At 46.3% G+C, this 17,500-nt stretch overlaps 1 protein-coding gene across 11 annotated transcripts in view; it reads left to right on the top strand.

Moving 5' to 3' along the window:
• EBF3 (EBF transcription factor 3) overlaps window positions 1-17,500 on the top strand; it is a 119,676-nt gene that overhangs the window by 65,293 nt on the left and 36,883 nt on the right. For 7 of the 11 annotated variants that reach the window (XM_046654921.1, XM_046654920.1, XM_046654917.1 and 4 more), the window contains exons 7-8: window positions 13,047-13,128; window positions 16,811-16,955. In XM_046654921.1, coding sequence (XP_046510877.1) covers window positions 13,047-13,128; window positions 16,811-16,955 — 227 coding nt within the window. The remainder of the gene's footprint in view (window positions 1-13,046; window positions 13,129-16,810; window positions 16,956-17,500) is intronic. The other 4 variants (XM_046654919.1, XM_046654916.1, XM_046654915.1 and 1 more) reach the window with 1 other exon arrangement.

Here is a 17,500-nt window from a genome sequence, read left to right as displayed (position 1 = left end):
ATGTAAATATGGAGGGAAAAACACAACAGTCGTTTTTGTGAAGAACGGCCTTAGGACAAAGACAAAGAATAAAAAATGTCTTTTGTATTTACTTGAAACAAATGAATGGTATCAGGTGAAAAATATCTGTCTGTGCTTGTTCAGATTTAAGGCCTACAAATTTGCACCTTATTTCAATTTCCTGCATGCACTGGAGGAAGTGCGAATAGCTTATTCAGAGGCAGATTAATGCAAAAGAGCTGAGGGGGGACATAAATCTACAAGCAGTGACTTGTACCATCATGTAAGTGTGATGATTATCAAACTGGAATCAGAGCTCAGAGTATCAGCTTAACACAGAGAAAATTTGCTTGATGGGAGAGTATTAAAGTCATGCTATAATATATCCATATACTGTGACTAAATTTTATAGTTCATGAAGCATATTAGTATTACACTATATCCTGGTACATTCAAAAGGTGATTTCCATTTAGATGCTCATTTTTCATGAAGATAAATATGACATGAATCATAATTTCCCTGAAGTAAATATTACAAATAATAAAATACTCAGGCAAGCAAGTTGAGGAATGACAGTAATGTTTTCCATTTGTATGGTAAGTGGCGAACCTTGTGGCCTATCAAGTAACAAATTGAATGTTTAATCTTTCTCCATGCAGATTGAGGATGGCAAAGTAGCAGCGGTCTCACAACAAATTGAGAGTTCTCTGGTGGCTCGTGGAGTATCAGCTCTTTTGCCTTTGGAGGCCAATAGAGGGTGTCAGTAGAGCTTTGTCAAAATATATCATGAGCATGAAGTTGTAAAATTGCAATTTACAACAAAAAGACTTTGGGATAACGGGCAAATCTTAGGCATGCTAAATACATAGCAAATATTTAGAGAGGCTTTGTAAGCAATTTAAATATTGTTAGGGGAAGTTGCTTAGCATCTGTGGCGCATCCCAGAGGTAAAGAAAGAAATGTATCTTATCAAATGGTAAATAGTCTATTCCAAATGATAAAAATATTCTTTAGCTACCAGCTGATAGAGTTAAACTAATTGTGGAGATGGCTTAAGGCCCTGCCGAAATCAGGCTGGCGGCTGCCCATCGTGCGTGTCACACCTCTCTGCCTTACAGCGCTATCCGAGGGGTGTCATCTCTGCTCGTTTGTCTTCAAAGTTTGGAGTCCCTCTGGGCTTCGGGGATCCTGGGGCAGCAACAGTTGTTTTTCTTGGATCTCTGTGTCATTGGAACAAGGTGGGGTCAGCTCTGTGCACAGAGCCTGGAGCCGCCACCCTCCAGGTCACAGTTCGGGAGCACTTGTCCTGTACAGCCAAGGGATGTTCATTTTGTTAAAGGTTCTGTCGTGTTTTAATTTTAAGTTGCAGTGTCTGCACAAGATGACGCCACCAGCATTTTGATTAAGGATTTTATACATGAAAAAATTTTCATTATCTGAGTTCCCAGAGACCTCCTGATTGGTTGGCTGTCTGACCTGCAGCTGTGTCTCCGAGTGTTAAGGTGGCCGCTTGGGCAGGAAGGTGTGCCCTGTGCTGTTGTCTCTGTTACATGAGCAATTAATGGGGCTTTTTACTCTTGGGGAAGTCAAGACTCTTCATAACTAAAAAGAAAAAAAAGCACTTAAATGGATTTTGCTCATTTTCTCTTTGATTTCAGGAGAGTGAAGAGAGAGTGTGTGGAGTCATGAGTTGTCACATGGTGAAATAGAGTGGCAGAGGGCTGAGTGCCACAGTTTGCATTTTTGGCACATGTGACATAGCCATGGGAGAAGAAGTTAAGGAATACGGCCTACTTTTCTTTTTTTTAAATAGGATCTTCTTCAATTAATTCATCCTGATCGCTCTTCTTAATTCTTTTAACATCTGCCCAAATTATGGGAGAGGATATCTAGTCATTAAAAAGTGAGTGAAAGATTTGCCCATGTCTTATTTTCTCGTGAGTAAAGGAAAATGTTTGTGAAACTCAGTGGGGTTGCATTGCTGGCCATTTAGCTCCCAGGGGGCTGTTGAGGGGATGGGTGGGTGGGTGTGGACAGACCTCCTGACAAGGAAGTCCGCTGGCACAGGAGCCAGAGAGTAAGATGGGATGACCCAGGTCAGAGGAGGGGTCTGTCCCAAGTTAGTGTGCAGGCGGGGAGCTGCGTCCTGATGGCACAAGGACATCTGCCTGCTCCCTGTTGAAGCCGCCGTGAGAAGCCCTCTAGTGGGGACGAGTGGCACTGCGCTCCTCTCTGGCACTGGCACCAGTCTTGTCTTAGTCCCTCTGGACCCCGAGCTCAGTGTGGACTCTGCCCCAGCGGGAGGTCACTGAAGTGGGGAGCAGAGGGGCGTCCAGGGGCTTCCTTGTGGGCCCTGGACATGGCAATGGTTACACGCTGGACTGTCCATGTGCCAGGGCTTGACAGTAAGCAGAGAGGTGACACACCATGTCCTTTGCAGAGAGTACACAGGTGCTTTCTGAGGATGCTCACCTGCCTTGTCCGGATGGATGCTGGTTCTGTACGATTATCCCCTTGGAAAGTTGTGCTTGAGCAGAATAAGCAGAGTGGCCCTGTCCAGCCACCTCTGCTGTTAGGGCTGCAGTGGGGTGGGGGCGCCGTTCCTGGTCCACTATCTGTGCTCCCACTCCCCCGGCCTGCACTGTGCCATCTGTAGAGTCCTGCTGTACTCTGTGCTCACACTGGGGTTTTGATAATTCTCTACCTTTTTTTTGTAATTGCAGAATCATAAAATATTTTAATTTCAAGGTTAGCAATTTTCTCTTGCATACTTAATTTATAATTAGCTGGTTTATAAACCTGTTCTGCGAATATAATTTTACTGTTGCCAAATGTTCTTCATGAATAATTAAGGGCAAATCCCTATTTATCAAATTATTAATATACCTAATAGCCTTGTTTTCATAAACAATGCATTGGAGTTGGATTTAAAGAAAACCTTCTCGGAGAGATCTGGTGTTTGGTTCCCACCACGGCGAGGACCCGCTCTGGGTGTCTGCACAGAGGGACGCTTGTGCTGTGTTGATGTCACGGCCCCCGGCCTTCTTTCCTCCACAAAAGCCCAGGTATCAGTAGCTGGACAAACACAATGGCCATTCACCGGTGGGACTGGCCTCCATGGCCTCAAGAACAATGTTGTTATTTGTTCTAGCAATTCACCAGGAGCATTTTTGGAGGAAACGTAACAGATGAAACCATCCTTTCAGCTTTTAAAGACCCTTTTGGCATCATCCTACCCCCATTAGTGGTGAGGGAAGCAACTTCTCCGTGCGAGTTTGGACACGAGGACGTAAAAAGCCCCAGTCTTGGCCCTCCAGTGGGTTGACCCGGACCCTATAAGATTCAGGTCCAGAAGATGGAGGAAGAGCTGCAGGATGTGCCTCTGTTTGGAAGGAAAATGAAAACTCACGTTATGGGGTGTGAGTGTAACACTTGCCGAGGCTCACGTGGCCCCTCCTTCCTTCGGTGCCCACTAGGTTTCACTGAGTCCACGTATTGTTCTTTCCCTTGCACCAGAATTCAGATCATCTTCTCCCACATAGAAGGTTCCCACCTTACACCTATCAGCAGTTTGAACAGTTGAAGCAATCGGCAAGCCACATGCTCATTTGGAACTATTCGTGTAAAACCAAACTTGTGGGGTGTATCAGCCAAGAGTTTCTACGGTGGCGGCCGGTGCTGTGCCCTCCCTTCTTCCCTGCCGGACATGTTAGGGACTGAGCACCTGTCCAGAGTGAGGGAGGGGAGCCTGCTCTGTGTTTGCCAGTTCCTGTTTGCCAGGTCTCTGGTCCGGACTCCGAGAGGAGATGAGAGCTGTGCGCCTGTCTTCTTGGGGCTGCGATGTGTGCGCCCACTCGCCATGTGTGTGCGACTCCATGTGTATGATTCATTCCAGAGCAGTTTTAGTCCTCATAAAATATTCATTTTGGTTGTGCAGGGCCCTGTAATTGCCATCTCTCACCCTGAATTATTTATACCTTGCACAGACTGACAAAGCTTTGCCATGCGGCCCTAGATGAATCAGAAACACGGATCTTTGCTGCCAACAGCATTATAGTTTCACAAAATATGGCACCCACGTCATTCTGGGCTGCCTCATCTCTAAATCCAGCTTTTCTTGATTTGACATTTTCTTTACTCTTCCATTGTCTTAGTCAGGCAGAAAGGTTGCCTCTTAACTCTAAGCAGCAACCTTTCTGGCTTGCATTATAGCCGCTGTGCTTGAGAGGACTAATGTATCTTTATTGCTCTTACTTTTTTATGCTCGGTAACAAGACAGTGCTTGGGCTCACTTTAGAGCCATATATTATACATTAGCGATAAAATGATGCAAATAGTCCTGAATACTCTTCAAACAGATAGTGGAGATCAGCCTGGATCTAGCTGCTTGTCACAAAAACAGAAAATAAAAGGAGACGCCCGCTCCCCAGCAGTGGGCTGGGCACAGGCCCGGGGCTGAGGGTCCCAGGTGGGGCTGGCGACCTGTATGGGCGTCTTTGTGGGTGGAGGAAGCACTCGGGGCTCCCCACTCCCAGCATCCTAAATGCATCTGTTGACCATGCAGCATCTTCCCAGCCCTGGGCTCACCCTGCCATCTCAGCTTTGCAGCCAGGCGCTGACTGGTATTTCCTTGTGTTTCTGCATTCCAGCCTGAAAACTCCTTCCTCACCAGGGGGACACCAGTGTGCACTCTCTCTCTCTCAGACACACTCTCTCGCACTCCAGGAGATGAGCACTTAGAAGGAAGGGCGTTGGAATCACGTCTGAATGTTTAGGGGAACGGTGTTAACACGAATTAGGCTCTGGAAGGATGGAGCCAAACTCCTCCACAGACCTTTCAAAACTAGAAAGGAAAGAAACCCAATCGGCTCTGGATGTCGGGAGCTTTCGTTTCTGAGCGGAGACAATGACAACCTGCAACGATTCCAGTGAAAAATTCCCATGTGCCGAAGGGCTCCAGGAAAGATAATCTGTGGAATATTCACACACAGTGCTGGACGGTGGCGTGGGGAGCCGAGCAAGGTTTACTGTGATTTTAACACCTTGGTCCTTCCCTGAGCCACAGAAAGGGATTAATTTATGGCTCCTGGCTCATCAACAAAGGGAGGTGAGCAGGGACGGCTTGGTGCTGTTTCAAGTAATGGATGACCTGGACACACATTTCTCTTGTATTTGTTGACACGCAGGAGTAATGAAGTTAAAGCTTTGCACACATGTGCCCCCTCATTAAGCTGCATTACCTGCATTAAAACTAATAATTGCCACTCAGAGCTGTGCTCCCATTAATCATTTATAATGTTTTAATAAGTTTTTAATCAGGACCTAAAAGGCTGGAGAGGCCGGCATAGGCAGGTTCGACACTGATGTCCTACATGCATGCACAGGCTTGATTTAAAATGTGGTTTTTTATTAATAATTCAACCCACAAAGATGATAGTTCTTAATTAAGCAAGCTGGCATGGGTGGGGGAAAATTCGCATCTGAGTAGGAAAGGGTGAACGAGATCTTTCCCATTTGGAGATTGGGAAAAAAAACAAAAACAAACGAACAACAAAAAACCTTATATTTGTTTTGAGCATGATCTCTGTAGCCGGCAGAAATCAGAATGGCAGGGAGAGCGTTCCCCTTATCTTCAGATCCCTAAAAACACACACACACGTATGGTGGGAGAGGTTTGAAACCCTAAGTTGGGATAAGCGTAGGCACTTAATCTCTGCGCACAAAGTCTATGTAGAAGTCTCCCCTGGAGCTGGCAACAAGTCAGGGGGTGCATCTGATGTGAGCCAAGTGATGCTGGCATTTTTCTTAAATAAGGAGCTCCGTGATCAGAGCTGGCAAATAGAGCAGTGTCCAGAGGGAGTGAGGAAGCTGTTTTAATGAGCCCGCAGCGAAAGACAAAATACAGACTGATTGACAGGGCGAATGATCTGCTGGGGAAATAATGTCAATGCTGCATCGCCCATTAGAAATAGAGAAATAGGTAAAGGAGGAAAAAAGAAAGATAGGCCCTTGAAACAAGAACCCTAGTGTAAATATAGTGCACTTCACATTTCTTTGTGTTGTGCAGTTGACTTCTTTTAAACAGATAACCTTATCAAAACTATCATGAAATATCAGGAACAGTTACAGAAAACACTAACTAGGATCCTGACAGCAAGCCGGGTAGGGTAACTGACAAAGCGTAGAACTCTGGGATGCGTTTGCTTTTAGAGCGTCTACCTGGGTTTTACTTATCTGAACACATTAAAACCACCCGGAAAAGTTTAATGCAAGTCATACAAATTTCTCCAAAAGGAGGGCTTGGCGCAGGATCTGTTATGGAGGTGGGTATTGAACTGGCCAGCAAAGCTATTAAATCCCATCAGATCTCTTTGGCATCATTTTAATGAGAATCATTGCAAAAGTACAAGATCATGGTATCTATAAGTGCCTCTTGACAGCCGCTGCTGAAATTGTGATGAAAAGAAAAACCATTATAGCAGAATTTAGCGATAAGGCTCTTTGGAGGGACGATGGGCCCTAGTGTGGCTCTAGACCAGGAAGGGTTAATTTTCTAAACCTAATAATGTTCGATAGTGAGGTATTTGTCAGGAGATAAAGAAGTGATAGAATCTGGGAAGTGGGTCCCTTGGCGATTGTAGTACAAATATTGTTAATGCGGTGTGGTTACTACAGCGGAGGAAGTGAAATAGCTCTGGTCCACTAGAGACAGGCTCTGCTACAGTAGAGCGGGAACCTCCAGACAAAGGCCAGTAATTGTTGAACTGCGAGTCAAGCCGTGGATATTTTCAAATCCTTATACATCTACATTTACATGCAGGATATCATGCGTGCCGAGGGACGGCGCACACGGAGACTGGGAACCCACGGCGGGGAGCCGGGCGGCCCCAGACTTCTCACCCGGGGAGGGAGGCCCCTCACAAAGGACATCTGGGCACAGCTGTAAAATTCAATACTGTCACCCTCTGCCCCCTTCATTATGACGTCATGTAGGCACTACAAGTATATGAGACCCATAACTTGAAATGTACAAGAATTTAATAAGTCTGGTGTTAAAGCAATTTGTCATGGCATATTTGAAGAATAAATCAGACTAATGGAGCAGATTTTTCCTCCCGTATGGCATTAAAGAACGTGAGCCCAGTAATAGCTAATGGCAGGAGTAGGGAGAAAAAGAGAGGCCTGACATTAAGACCCTCGCATTTTGGAAATCCGATACGTATTGACCTGTGTACTATCTCAGTGCACAGATCTGATGTCAGCAGAATGTCGTCTTGTATAGGAACTGCTCATTACAGGTTCTGTGAAGGAAGCACATTGTCTCCGAGCACCAGAACCCGATCGGCTAGAATTGCTCAGTAATCAATACTCCAGCGACTGATGGCCGGCCGCGCACACACCACAGCTGCGGCCACTGCTTTCAGGGACTTCCCAGTAATTAGCAGGGACTTCGAGGAAGCACTCCACCGGTCACTTTCTTATCAGTCAGGCAAAAGTCTCTTAAAGGCTGTATCTTTTAATTTGACTCTTTAACTATTTCCTTCCAAGAGCACAGTGACAGCCGCAGCCACCGACACCCCAGGAGGGTCCCCGACTCCTCGTCACGTGCTCCTCTCTCCTTTGGGGCGGGGACTTTTTTTGGTGATGGTGAATTAAGTGAGATGGACGTAACTCGAAATTGACAATTTTAAAGTGAACAATTCAGCGGCATTTAGTGCATTCACAAGGTTGTGCAGCCGCCACCAGTGTCTAGTTCCAAACGTTTCCGTGGCCCCAAAAGGACACCCATTAAGCAGTTTCTTTCCATCCCCCTCCCGCCAGCCCCTGGCTGCCGCCAATGGGTGGTGACTTTTACAACTGCATTTTCTGGTTGGTTTTCTGGACTCACTTTTTCTAGTTAAGGTGATTACATATTAAAATAGTCTCCTGGCTTTGCGTTCTGGATTCAGGAACTAAAAACTTGGGGGTTCGATCTGGAGTGGGGTCTGCAGTCCCCGGTAACCTCCAGAAGCTGTCAGTGCCATGATTTACACTCGGACGCTTTGGGTCTTTTGATTGATGACATGGAGGCCTGTCTGTTGCCATATTCGTTTGCTGCTTATTAAGAGCTTTGCCTTAAAACGGAAAAGTGAGCCCCCCCCATAAAAGATTCCAATATTTTTCATTCTTGACTCGGATTTCTCATATTAGCCATAATTGAGGGCCAGAAGAGAAGGTTGTGCCTGCTAGGGCTGAGACCGGAAATCAGGCGTGGGAGGGGCCCTTTGGAAGCCACAGCCCTTTCCTCGGAGTGGGGCTGCTGGGGTGCACCTAGGAATCACCGATCCTGTCTTCACGCGGCCCATCAGGTTGGCATCTTGCAGCACGCTGTCACTCACGTTCTCAAGCGCTGGCAAGACCAAGCTCTGGAACTGTCTGAAACTTGACAATTAAAAATTTTTTTAAAAAGCACATAGAGTTCCTGAGATGCTGAGAACAGGTAATTTCAAACAAGTGAAATCCACATGCAAAAGGCAGGTCTTAAAGCTGCAGGAAGTTTCCTTTCTCCTCAATCACCAGGGTGCGCACGCCAAGCCCACTGCACCTCTAAGGAGACACTCTATTTCTCCTTTTGACCAGAGGGAAAGAAATCATTATGACATGATTAGTGGCTTCAGTTCGGTGAGAAACAGCAGTGGCAGGGAAGGCGGTGGGGCTGGGTGGTATTAATTACCTAACACTTGCTGGCAAGATAATTTCATCAGATTTGGTCACTGGTAAGTTGCAGCTTTTGATAAAAGTGGGCAAGTTCTTAGCTGCTGGAAACGTGAGGGAAAGGAATGGTGTCAGAGGGAGTGCATCTCATCAGCTTTTCTCTGACAAACCAAATTCATTCCTTATGTAATTGATAACGGCCTTGGCCAATTATTTCACACGTTACAATACACAGAGGCCCCCTTTACAGGTTTTGCAGGGCTGTAATTAGCTATGCTAATATCTCCTTTATTGGCCTTAATATTGCTCAACACCTTTTGCCATCCTGGAACCCACTAGAGCCCCATGGCCTGTCAGGACCGCTGATTATTGAGAAGGATAGCTTTAATCAAACATAATTGCAGTTAATTTTTCTCTCCTGCTCTCTGTTGCCAGCGTCTAATGCCACGGACTCCTTGATATTCCATTAAATTACAATTAAACAGCCTCCTTTGTTTCTGATTGTCCTGAACAACACCACAAAGTTCTGTAGCCGCTTAAAGGAGAGCTGTCTGGTCCTAATTGCCTGCTCGCTCACAAAGGGCCAATTTACACAATACCCATGTAGAATTTAAACAGTTCATAATGTAATGGATATTACACAGGAGCCTAACACTACAATTAAAATGATTTTCATCAGATAGAGAAGCTCTGGTTAATCAGCTTCATAAAAGTAAATATAAATGAACTAATTCATAGCTTAAACACACAGAAATGGAGCAGACTTTGAAATTAGTTACTGCGGTGGGGGCTCGCCCCGTACCGAGTGATACCTAGATTGGGCTCCAGTTAAAACGGTTGATCCCGTTATTTATTTTAGCCGCCGCTTAGTGCTTCTGTTAGCGCTGGCCTGGTTTGAGAGGATCCTGATACAGATGTAACCAAGTCCAAACTTTTAACTTTCTTCAGCAGGGAGAGCAGTGGCCCCCACTCTCTTTAGAGCGATGGAAGAGCAGTCTCTGCAGAAATGAGGGCGGGCCTTGGAATTCCTAGCTCAGACTCAAGCTATCAGTTGCTGGTCCGGCGGCTCTCCCTCCCTGCCCTCCCAGGCGGAGGGCCCCGGGGTCCGTCCTCACGGGTCCTCCTGACTTAGAGGAGGAAGCCTGCTGGAGCCAGCTCTCCTAGGAGCGAATGAGATCGCCCAGCTGGCGTTTGCTCATAATCCCCGCTCGCGCTCCAAGAGGAAACCTGATTTCAAAAGTAATGAGATCACACCTTTCCCCTTTTAATCGCTGCCGAGAACTTTCCAGGATTTCGTACGCTGTTTCCGAGCAGAATATTACTGGGGAGTTTCGCCTGATGTGTAGCAGTCTGCCCTAAACTGCTGCTTTCCCCTCCTGCCTGGGAGAAACAAGTAAATAAAGCCCATATTTCAAGCTTGATTTACTCTGGTACCTACTGTGAAAGATGATGACTCTTTAGGGAAATAAAGACAGGGTCAGGGAATTAGTGTACATAATGGTCATTTTGATGATGGGCCAACAGATGCAACGGGAAGCACACTGTACACAATTAAGCATAATGTACTAATGACAGGTTAGAATGTTTACTGCCTCTTTGCCATTGAGCAGCAAATCCATGTTTAGCAGTAATAAAGAGTTTATTGGTGTTAAAGCCAAAGATTTTCTGACATAGGAAAGATTTTTCGTTTCATAACAAGAGTATTAAGTCCTTTGTGTACCGGGCTCTGGAAGTGAGATATGTAAAGCGGTTGTCAGATATTTCGTAGGAAAAAGCCAATTAAAGGGTAATTGAGTAAAGGATGAGAATTAGCATTTGACTTCACATGTCGGGCATTCAATTTTCGCACCGTCCCCCAAACGTGGTCCCGGCGCATCTCACTGAGCTCTTGGTGGGTGGAAGCTCACGATGGCTTCGTACCTAACATGTACAGTGTCAGCGGTCACGCGCTGGCCGTGCGGTGCCATCCGCCGTCTGAAGGCTTAATTGAATCCTTGAGTCTGTCAGTGTAACCAAAACGAGGATAAAAGGTAATCACAAGGCTCCTCTTTCTCCCCATTGACACTTTCTTGGTCTGTCTCTACAGATGTCATGCCTTACTGTGTGTGATTGGGACCTGACTGCCTGAAAAGGACCCTGCTCTCTGGGGCCCTACACTATACATCTTTCCCAAGGACTTACCCTGCTTGTGAGCACTTGAAACGGAAGCAGAAACTACCACTGCCACATCCCAAATAAGTGTGTGTGTGTATGTGTGTGTGGGCGTGCGTGTGTTTACCTGCTCCAGTGGACCCCTGAGAATGCTCGGGATGTTTCTGGGTCCCAGCACCCAACTTTGTTCTGCTAATTTCTGCCCTTGATGCTCGTTGAGGCCCAAGACTACTCAGCCCAGCTCACCCTCCTCAAGGCAGTGCGTGGCCAGGGCTCTTTAGACCACCTTGAAAAACCGCTCCTCTCTCTTGAAGGTAGAAGGGTAAACTGGCTAAAAGGACATAAAGGGATTTTTAAAAACCTCCTCTGGAGGCGGGGAAAAAATCTTTCATATCACAAAAAAAAAAACCTCCCGTAGACGGCTTCATATAGAAGAGCAGCTTCTCGGGCCGGCGCCTGCTCAGAAGATTAGCCGGGTGGTAATGTGCGGCATAATTGCACCGTGTGGCTGTCCCCGAAGTGAAACCTAATTGCCTGACAGGACGATAACTTTGTGACGCCCTCACCTTGTTAGGCCCTTTCTGATGCAGTTCAAATGCAGTGTGGCCGCAGGTGTGCCTAATTTACCTCGCTGCAGAGCGCGTGGAGTTTAATTGCACAGTGGTTGTTAGGAAAAATTGGTGGGTGGAATATCAAGTGACTTACTGTATGCTGATGGCAGATGGTGTTAGGAGGCCCTGTGAGCTAAGTGTATAGGTGAGGTGAGTTAATAAAAGATGTAAATTCTGGCCTAAAATAGGGAGGCTGCGCGGTATGTAAGAAAATTTAATTAAGTGGCCACCATTCTTTTTCCCATCAATCGGATTTTCTTGTGCCATGGTAAAAAGTCATCCAGGGTGCGTTGGGAATGCCATTAGAGGAGTGAATCTTAGACTACTGAGTCTTTTTATTTTCTGATATGAGAATTGTCAACAAGGAACCTTGACCATAAGGTTGAGTTCAAAGACATCATGTGAAACTTCATAAAAAATTAATAATGATCGAGTAGGACAGACAACATTGGAAAGAAAGTAAAGAAGATTTTTGTTTATAGCTTTGCTGGACAGGATGCTTAGACACCGGAAGAGGGCAGATATGTCAGCACAGAGACCGCACCTTCGTTTGGCTCACGATGGATGTGGCCTTCTCAAGAGGGGCAGAGGTGATACAGGGACAGGACCCCCTGTTTCTCCATGGTCAGTGTTACAGCCGGGCTCCCAGTGTCCGTACATTCATGCTGCCAGCCGGAGCTCCCACATTTGTCAGTGAGCATACAGGAATGGGGAGGACAACATGATGATGTTTTTGTCACAGCATCTCAACACACTGTCAGGACCCCTCAAACTTCGTGCTTCAAAACGCAAGGGCAGGGTGGGTGGGAAATAGAAACAGCTCTCGTGCCTGGCCTCGCCTCTCCAGCCCAGGATAGCACCTGCTTCTTTCCTATTCTCTGCCTCAGTAACAGTTTCATTGTCATATCAAGGATTGTTGATTATTCCCATAAAGACACAAGTCACGGAAGTCATTGTAGCCCTTAAAACAACACCCGCCCCCCCATCCTTTCTTTGCTTAAGAGTTGTTCCCATTGTAACTTGTAAAATAGGTCTTGAAAGTGTGTTTACCTAGGCAGAGATGTCCTCTGGGGTTAGGGTTGCCAGATAAAATTCAGCATGTCAAGTTAAATTTGAATTTCAGATAAACAACAATTTTTTAGGATAGATATGTTTTGGGACGTATCTATCCTAAAAAAGTTATTTGTTATTTATCCAAAACTCTAATTTAACTAGGCATGCTGTATTTTTATTTGCTGAAGCTGGCAGCCCTATCCAGGGTGGACAATTCGCCAGTCGTTAATGGTCAGTCGTGCAAAGATCCAGGCAGGAAATGGCCAATCCAAGTCACGGTTGTTTTTATAAAGCCTATGATGTCCAGACAAATGTAAGTCACTACTTTCACATGTGGAGACGTTCCACGCTGGCCGTCAGGCCCAGAGGCACCTGCTCCGTGTCTTCCAGGGTCTTCTCTCAATATTGCCCCTACAGGGCAGCTCCAGGCAGTTGTGGGATGGTCTCCGTTACTCCCCATGCAAGAGTGTCTTTCAAAAAGTTTGTGTCTTTTGTCTGATAACCCTAACAGATATCCATTTTTTGTATTTTTATAGATTCTTTCTAAAGTTTTTCCTCAAGTGCAATCAGAACTGTTTGAAGAATGCAGGCAACCCTCGAGATATGCGGAGATTCCAGGTACACGTTTCTCAAAGACACAAGGACCACGGTCCTGGCTTTTAATATGACATTTGAATTCTTTGATATTGCAGTTGTTCAGGAAACAATCTTAGTTCTCCAAGGGCTTGGGATCAAACCAGAATTAGTTCATTTGATAATACATTTAACTCAAATGCTTTAAAGATGATCTGGCATCTTCAGCTCACCAGATTCATTGAGTCCAGTTATGACCTACGATGAACTGAATTGGCTCTGAATACATGACCTAAGCTTTTGCCCCGATTACAAGATATGTCTCTTAGGGCGGGCATGCTGCCCTGGACTTTTGTGTCGGGCTGCTAGATACCTGGAAATCACGGTTATCAGAGCTGTAGGTTAAGTTGGGTTCCCTCTTACAGTCAACCATGGTAAGTCTCGTAGGTGTATTTCAAAATGACTGTTTTAGAATTTTTTCAAATAGAGTCTTCTTAACGGTAGTATCTAATTTAGCCTGTTTCCTCAGTTGTACATGGCTGTTCGTGGTCGCTTGATGAGAACATGGAGTCCATGCTGAAATGTTCTTTTAGGAATTGATTGATTTCTCATGGCCAAGAGCCATAATGCAACCAGTTGGGTGTACCCGAGACCTTGGGCCCTCCACGTGAAGGGAGCTGCACCTCTCTGTTGCAGGCCTCAACAGATTCTGGAACGCTTTCCTAGCTCAGCTCCCTTCCCCTGGGTTTTGATGTGTTCCTGCCTCCTTAATTCCATGCCTAGTTTCTAGACTGTGTTCCTGGATGTGGGCTGACGCGTTCTCTGGTCTGCCTCCAAGGATTTCATCTCAAGGAGAGAGGTGGCGAGCTGGATGGCTCAGGGATGAGTGATGGCCAAGTTCATAGTTTTCTTGACTTTGTTTGTGAACAGTTAGGAGGCTACCTTAGGGCGAAGGGTACTCTGCACACATGATGGATTATTTCGCTGATGTTAATTGTAAAAATATGCTGGGTTGGGACACAAAACTGCTGCTGGTCCCTACCAACCAGAGAGGGATTTGGCTGCTCATGGAAATGTTTGCTAGATTGGATGAGTTACCAAATGATTCTTATTTGAGATTTAGATGAGTTGACCATCAAATCGCTCAAGGTGTTTTTTAGAAAACCTTTTGTTTTAGAAAACCTTTAGTCTTTTAGCGAAACAGGTGACATCTGTTTTTCCAGCCAACCAGCCAATCAGAGAAGGGTCTTTGGGCTTGCCCAACTCACACTCTGAAGCTGGGGACAGTGTCTCTTGCAAACAGCTGGGCCTGTTCCCATTTTTCTTGTGCAAGGCTTCACAGGTGCTATTGATCCATCTAACAGAGCAGAGGTCACACATTGTCTACCAGTGGCCAAATGCAGCATCAGTCACAAGTGGAGACCGCAGTTACTAGAAAGACTTCCTCCAGTCTCTTTAGCTAATCTCCCTGCCTCTCAGAAGGTTTAACTGGACTTAACGGCAGGTCGGGGCTTACACAGTATTTCCGACCGGTTTCACAGTCTCAGCACCTTTCTGTAGGTGCACTGCAGGGTTGGCCTGGGCTGAGAAACAAAACACAGCTTGTCTGCTTTCTCTTTGCTGAACTACACTCTTTTCCCTTGGTGACTGACCTATATATAGATGAAAGAGCAAAGACAGTGTCCTTTATTTTATTTTTACCTTTTCTTACTGCTTTAACATATCATGGGCTAGGAACTTTAAAAGGGTCAAGACTGTGTCTCAGTGTTAGTTACGTGTCTTGGCATCGTACTCAGGTGATGTGTTGGGGCCTGGGGTGGGGCCTGGCAGATGGACCACTAGGAGGGCACCTGGGTGACAGGAGCAGCCCTGCATCCTCTGGGCAGAGGCTGCCGGGCCCACTAGTGGCGCCGAAGTCGTGTCAGAGCCAGCCCAGCCAGGGCAATGCAGATGACCGCCCCGTAGGCAGCAGTCAACAGAGAGGATGCTGAGGCACCTGAGGCTGGACCTGGGGACGCTGGTGGTGGCACTTAACGGTATTTCAAGGCTCAGAAGGCCCTGATACTCCAGCACTCTTGGCAATGCCCACAGGGGAGAGAGTTGTCAAGGAAGGTGCCCCCGACGAGGGAGCTTTATGGGGTGCAGTGGGTACTGGCCCTGCTTCACTGTCTTCTTGTGGGGCCTGAGATTTTTAATAAAAAAATCAATTACTCACACATGTTTTATATGTAAGTGTGTAGCTTTGGCCTTTTTTTAACCCTGAAAAATACTCTTTATTTATTTTTAATCACTTCTATTCATCTTTTTAAAAAATTTTTTAAACTAATAGACTTTTTTTTTCAGAGCAGTTTTAGGTTTACAGAAAAATTTCAGAGACTTCCCATACACCCCGTGGGCACCCCCACCACACAGACACACACAGTTTCCCCTATTATTAACATCCTGCATTGACGTGGGGCATTTGCTACGTTGCAGGAACCAATACACTATTATTAACTAAGGCCCATCATAGCTTTGGCTTGTAATAGTCATTTTACATGGCATGTTGTGACATATGTGGACTGAGCAGGGAGGGCCAACGTGGACTGGGAACCCTTCCGGTCCCCACTCACCTGCTCCTTGCACGTTTCCCTGGGGGGTTCTGGTCTTCTGGGTGGTGCTGGCCCTCACCACTGCCCAAACACTCTCTGCTCCCCAAATCCAGGCTCCAGCCTCAGGAGTCCTGCTGAGAGACCCAGACTGAACCTGGGCTCAAATCGTTGTTCTCCAGCTATTTTGGAAATAATGCTCCAGTTGGACTCACCTCGGTTAAAGAACAATCTCAAGGCTGGGTTGTAATTTCCTGCTTCCTGAGTCCCTTAAGAGGTGTCATTTCTGGGATGCTGTCACAAGCTCACTGGGAAGGTGTCTGGGGTCAGCAAGGCTGTCCTTGCGTGCGTGAGTTCCTTTTCTACTTCTACCATGAAGATCTGAGAGTTTACAGAGACCCCTCCACCATCTCTTCCTGGGCCGCGCTCTGAGCCTGGACCTGAGATGGGAGCCTTTCCCTCCCACAGAAAGGACGTTCCATTGGCATACCAGGGTCCTCGCCAGCCTTCACAATGAGCTTGAGAAAGGATACTTTCCCTGGATTGAAAACACTTTCACTATTCATATTCAGCTCGGTCTTTTCAGATGCAAAAAAGATCATTACCAGACCTCAGATGCAGTTGTCAAATTGACCCGGGGATCCTCTGATGGGACCGTGTGGGTTGAAGCAGCACGTCTGATTTATGAAGCCTTTTTTTGGGCAACTGTGAATCCTCACAACTCTTCAAGGGAGGACAGTCTCAAGTGAACTAATTTTAATTAGATAAACTATCTAATCAATATGTGAACAGATCAATCAAAACAGCAGCTTTAAAATGAGTGGCTAGAGGGGTGTTTCTGAAGCTAATGGCTAGAAGAATATTTCTCTGAATTGAATTCACTTGTTAGCATAATGGGAGATTAAACTGTAATTAGCGTAGCAGGTTTCGAAGAGCAGCAATCTTAAGTCAAAACAAAACAACCCACCCACCCCCATTAGCCAAAAAAGCTGTGAATGCGCGTCAGTCAAGGGAGAATTTCCAGGAACACGTGCGGGTGCCTTTCGCTCTGCAGTATTTAAGATGGCTTTGCTTGTAGCTAATGGGGGACTGTGCCTTCCTTTGCCAACTCCAGTTTCAAATCCACTTCGTCTTCGCAGGTTGTTGTGTCGACAACAGTCAACGTGGACGGCCACGTGCTGGCCGTGTCTGACAACATGTTTGTGCACAACAATTCCAAACATGGGCGGCGGGCCCGCCGCCTAGACCCGTCAGAAGGTACGGCCCCTTCTTATCTGGAAAATGGTAGGCACATGTTACATGTCTTTTTTTTATTTGCGATGCTTCTTTTTCTTTGCACCATTCTTTATGTTGCTTCATGTGGAGTTACTCTCACCAGGTCCCCCCTTGTTGGTCAGCCCTCCCTCCCATGCCATGGCAGGGCGCGAGTGCTCCCCAGAGTGGACCAGGACAGAGTCGTCTGCTGCTCCCGCCTCTCCCTGTACTGAGGGGCTCAGCTTTCCCCCTCACCTCACTGCCATGGCTTTCACTTTATTCGTTTGTTTCTAAGCTTTCTTTTGCTTAGAGCTTTTCTTGCAATTTTAATTTACTTGGTTTTATTTTGGCTTGTTATAAGCCCCCATCCAGAAGATCATCCAGATACTTTGTACACGTTGCAGTGGGTGGTAACATCCTGGTCCAGTCAGCTCAGAATGGACTTCTAGGACCATTTCCTGCTCCTGGATGGAGAGAGAGAGAGAGAGAGTGCGTGTGTGTGTGTGTGTGTGTATGTGTATGTGTGTTCACGTGCGGAGGTGGGGTGAGGGAGGAGAAAAAAACAGCATAAAATG

This window comes from Equus quagga, chromosome 2 (assembly GCF_021613505.1).
Source record: "Equus quagga isolate Etosha38 chromosome 2, UCLA_HA_Equagga_1.0, whole genome shotgun sequence".
NCBI lineage: Eukaryota > Metazoa > Chordata > Mammalia > Perissodactyla > Equidae > Equus > Equus quagga.
Note: the sequence above shows the minus strand (reverse complement) of the source record. Positions and strands in the feature narration are given on the sequence as shown.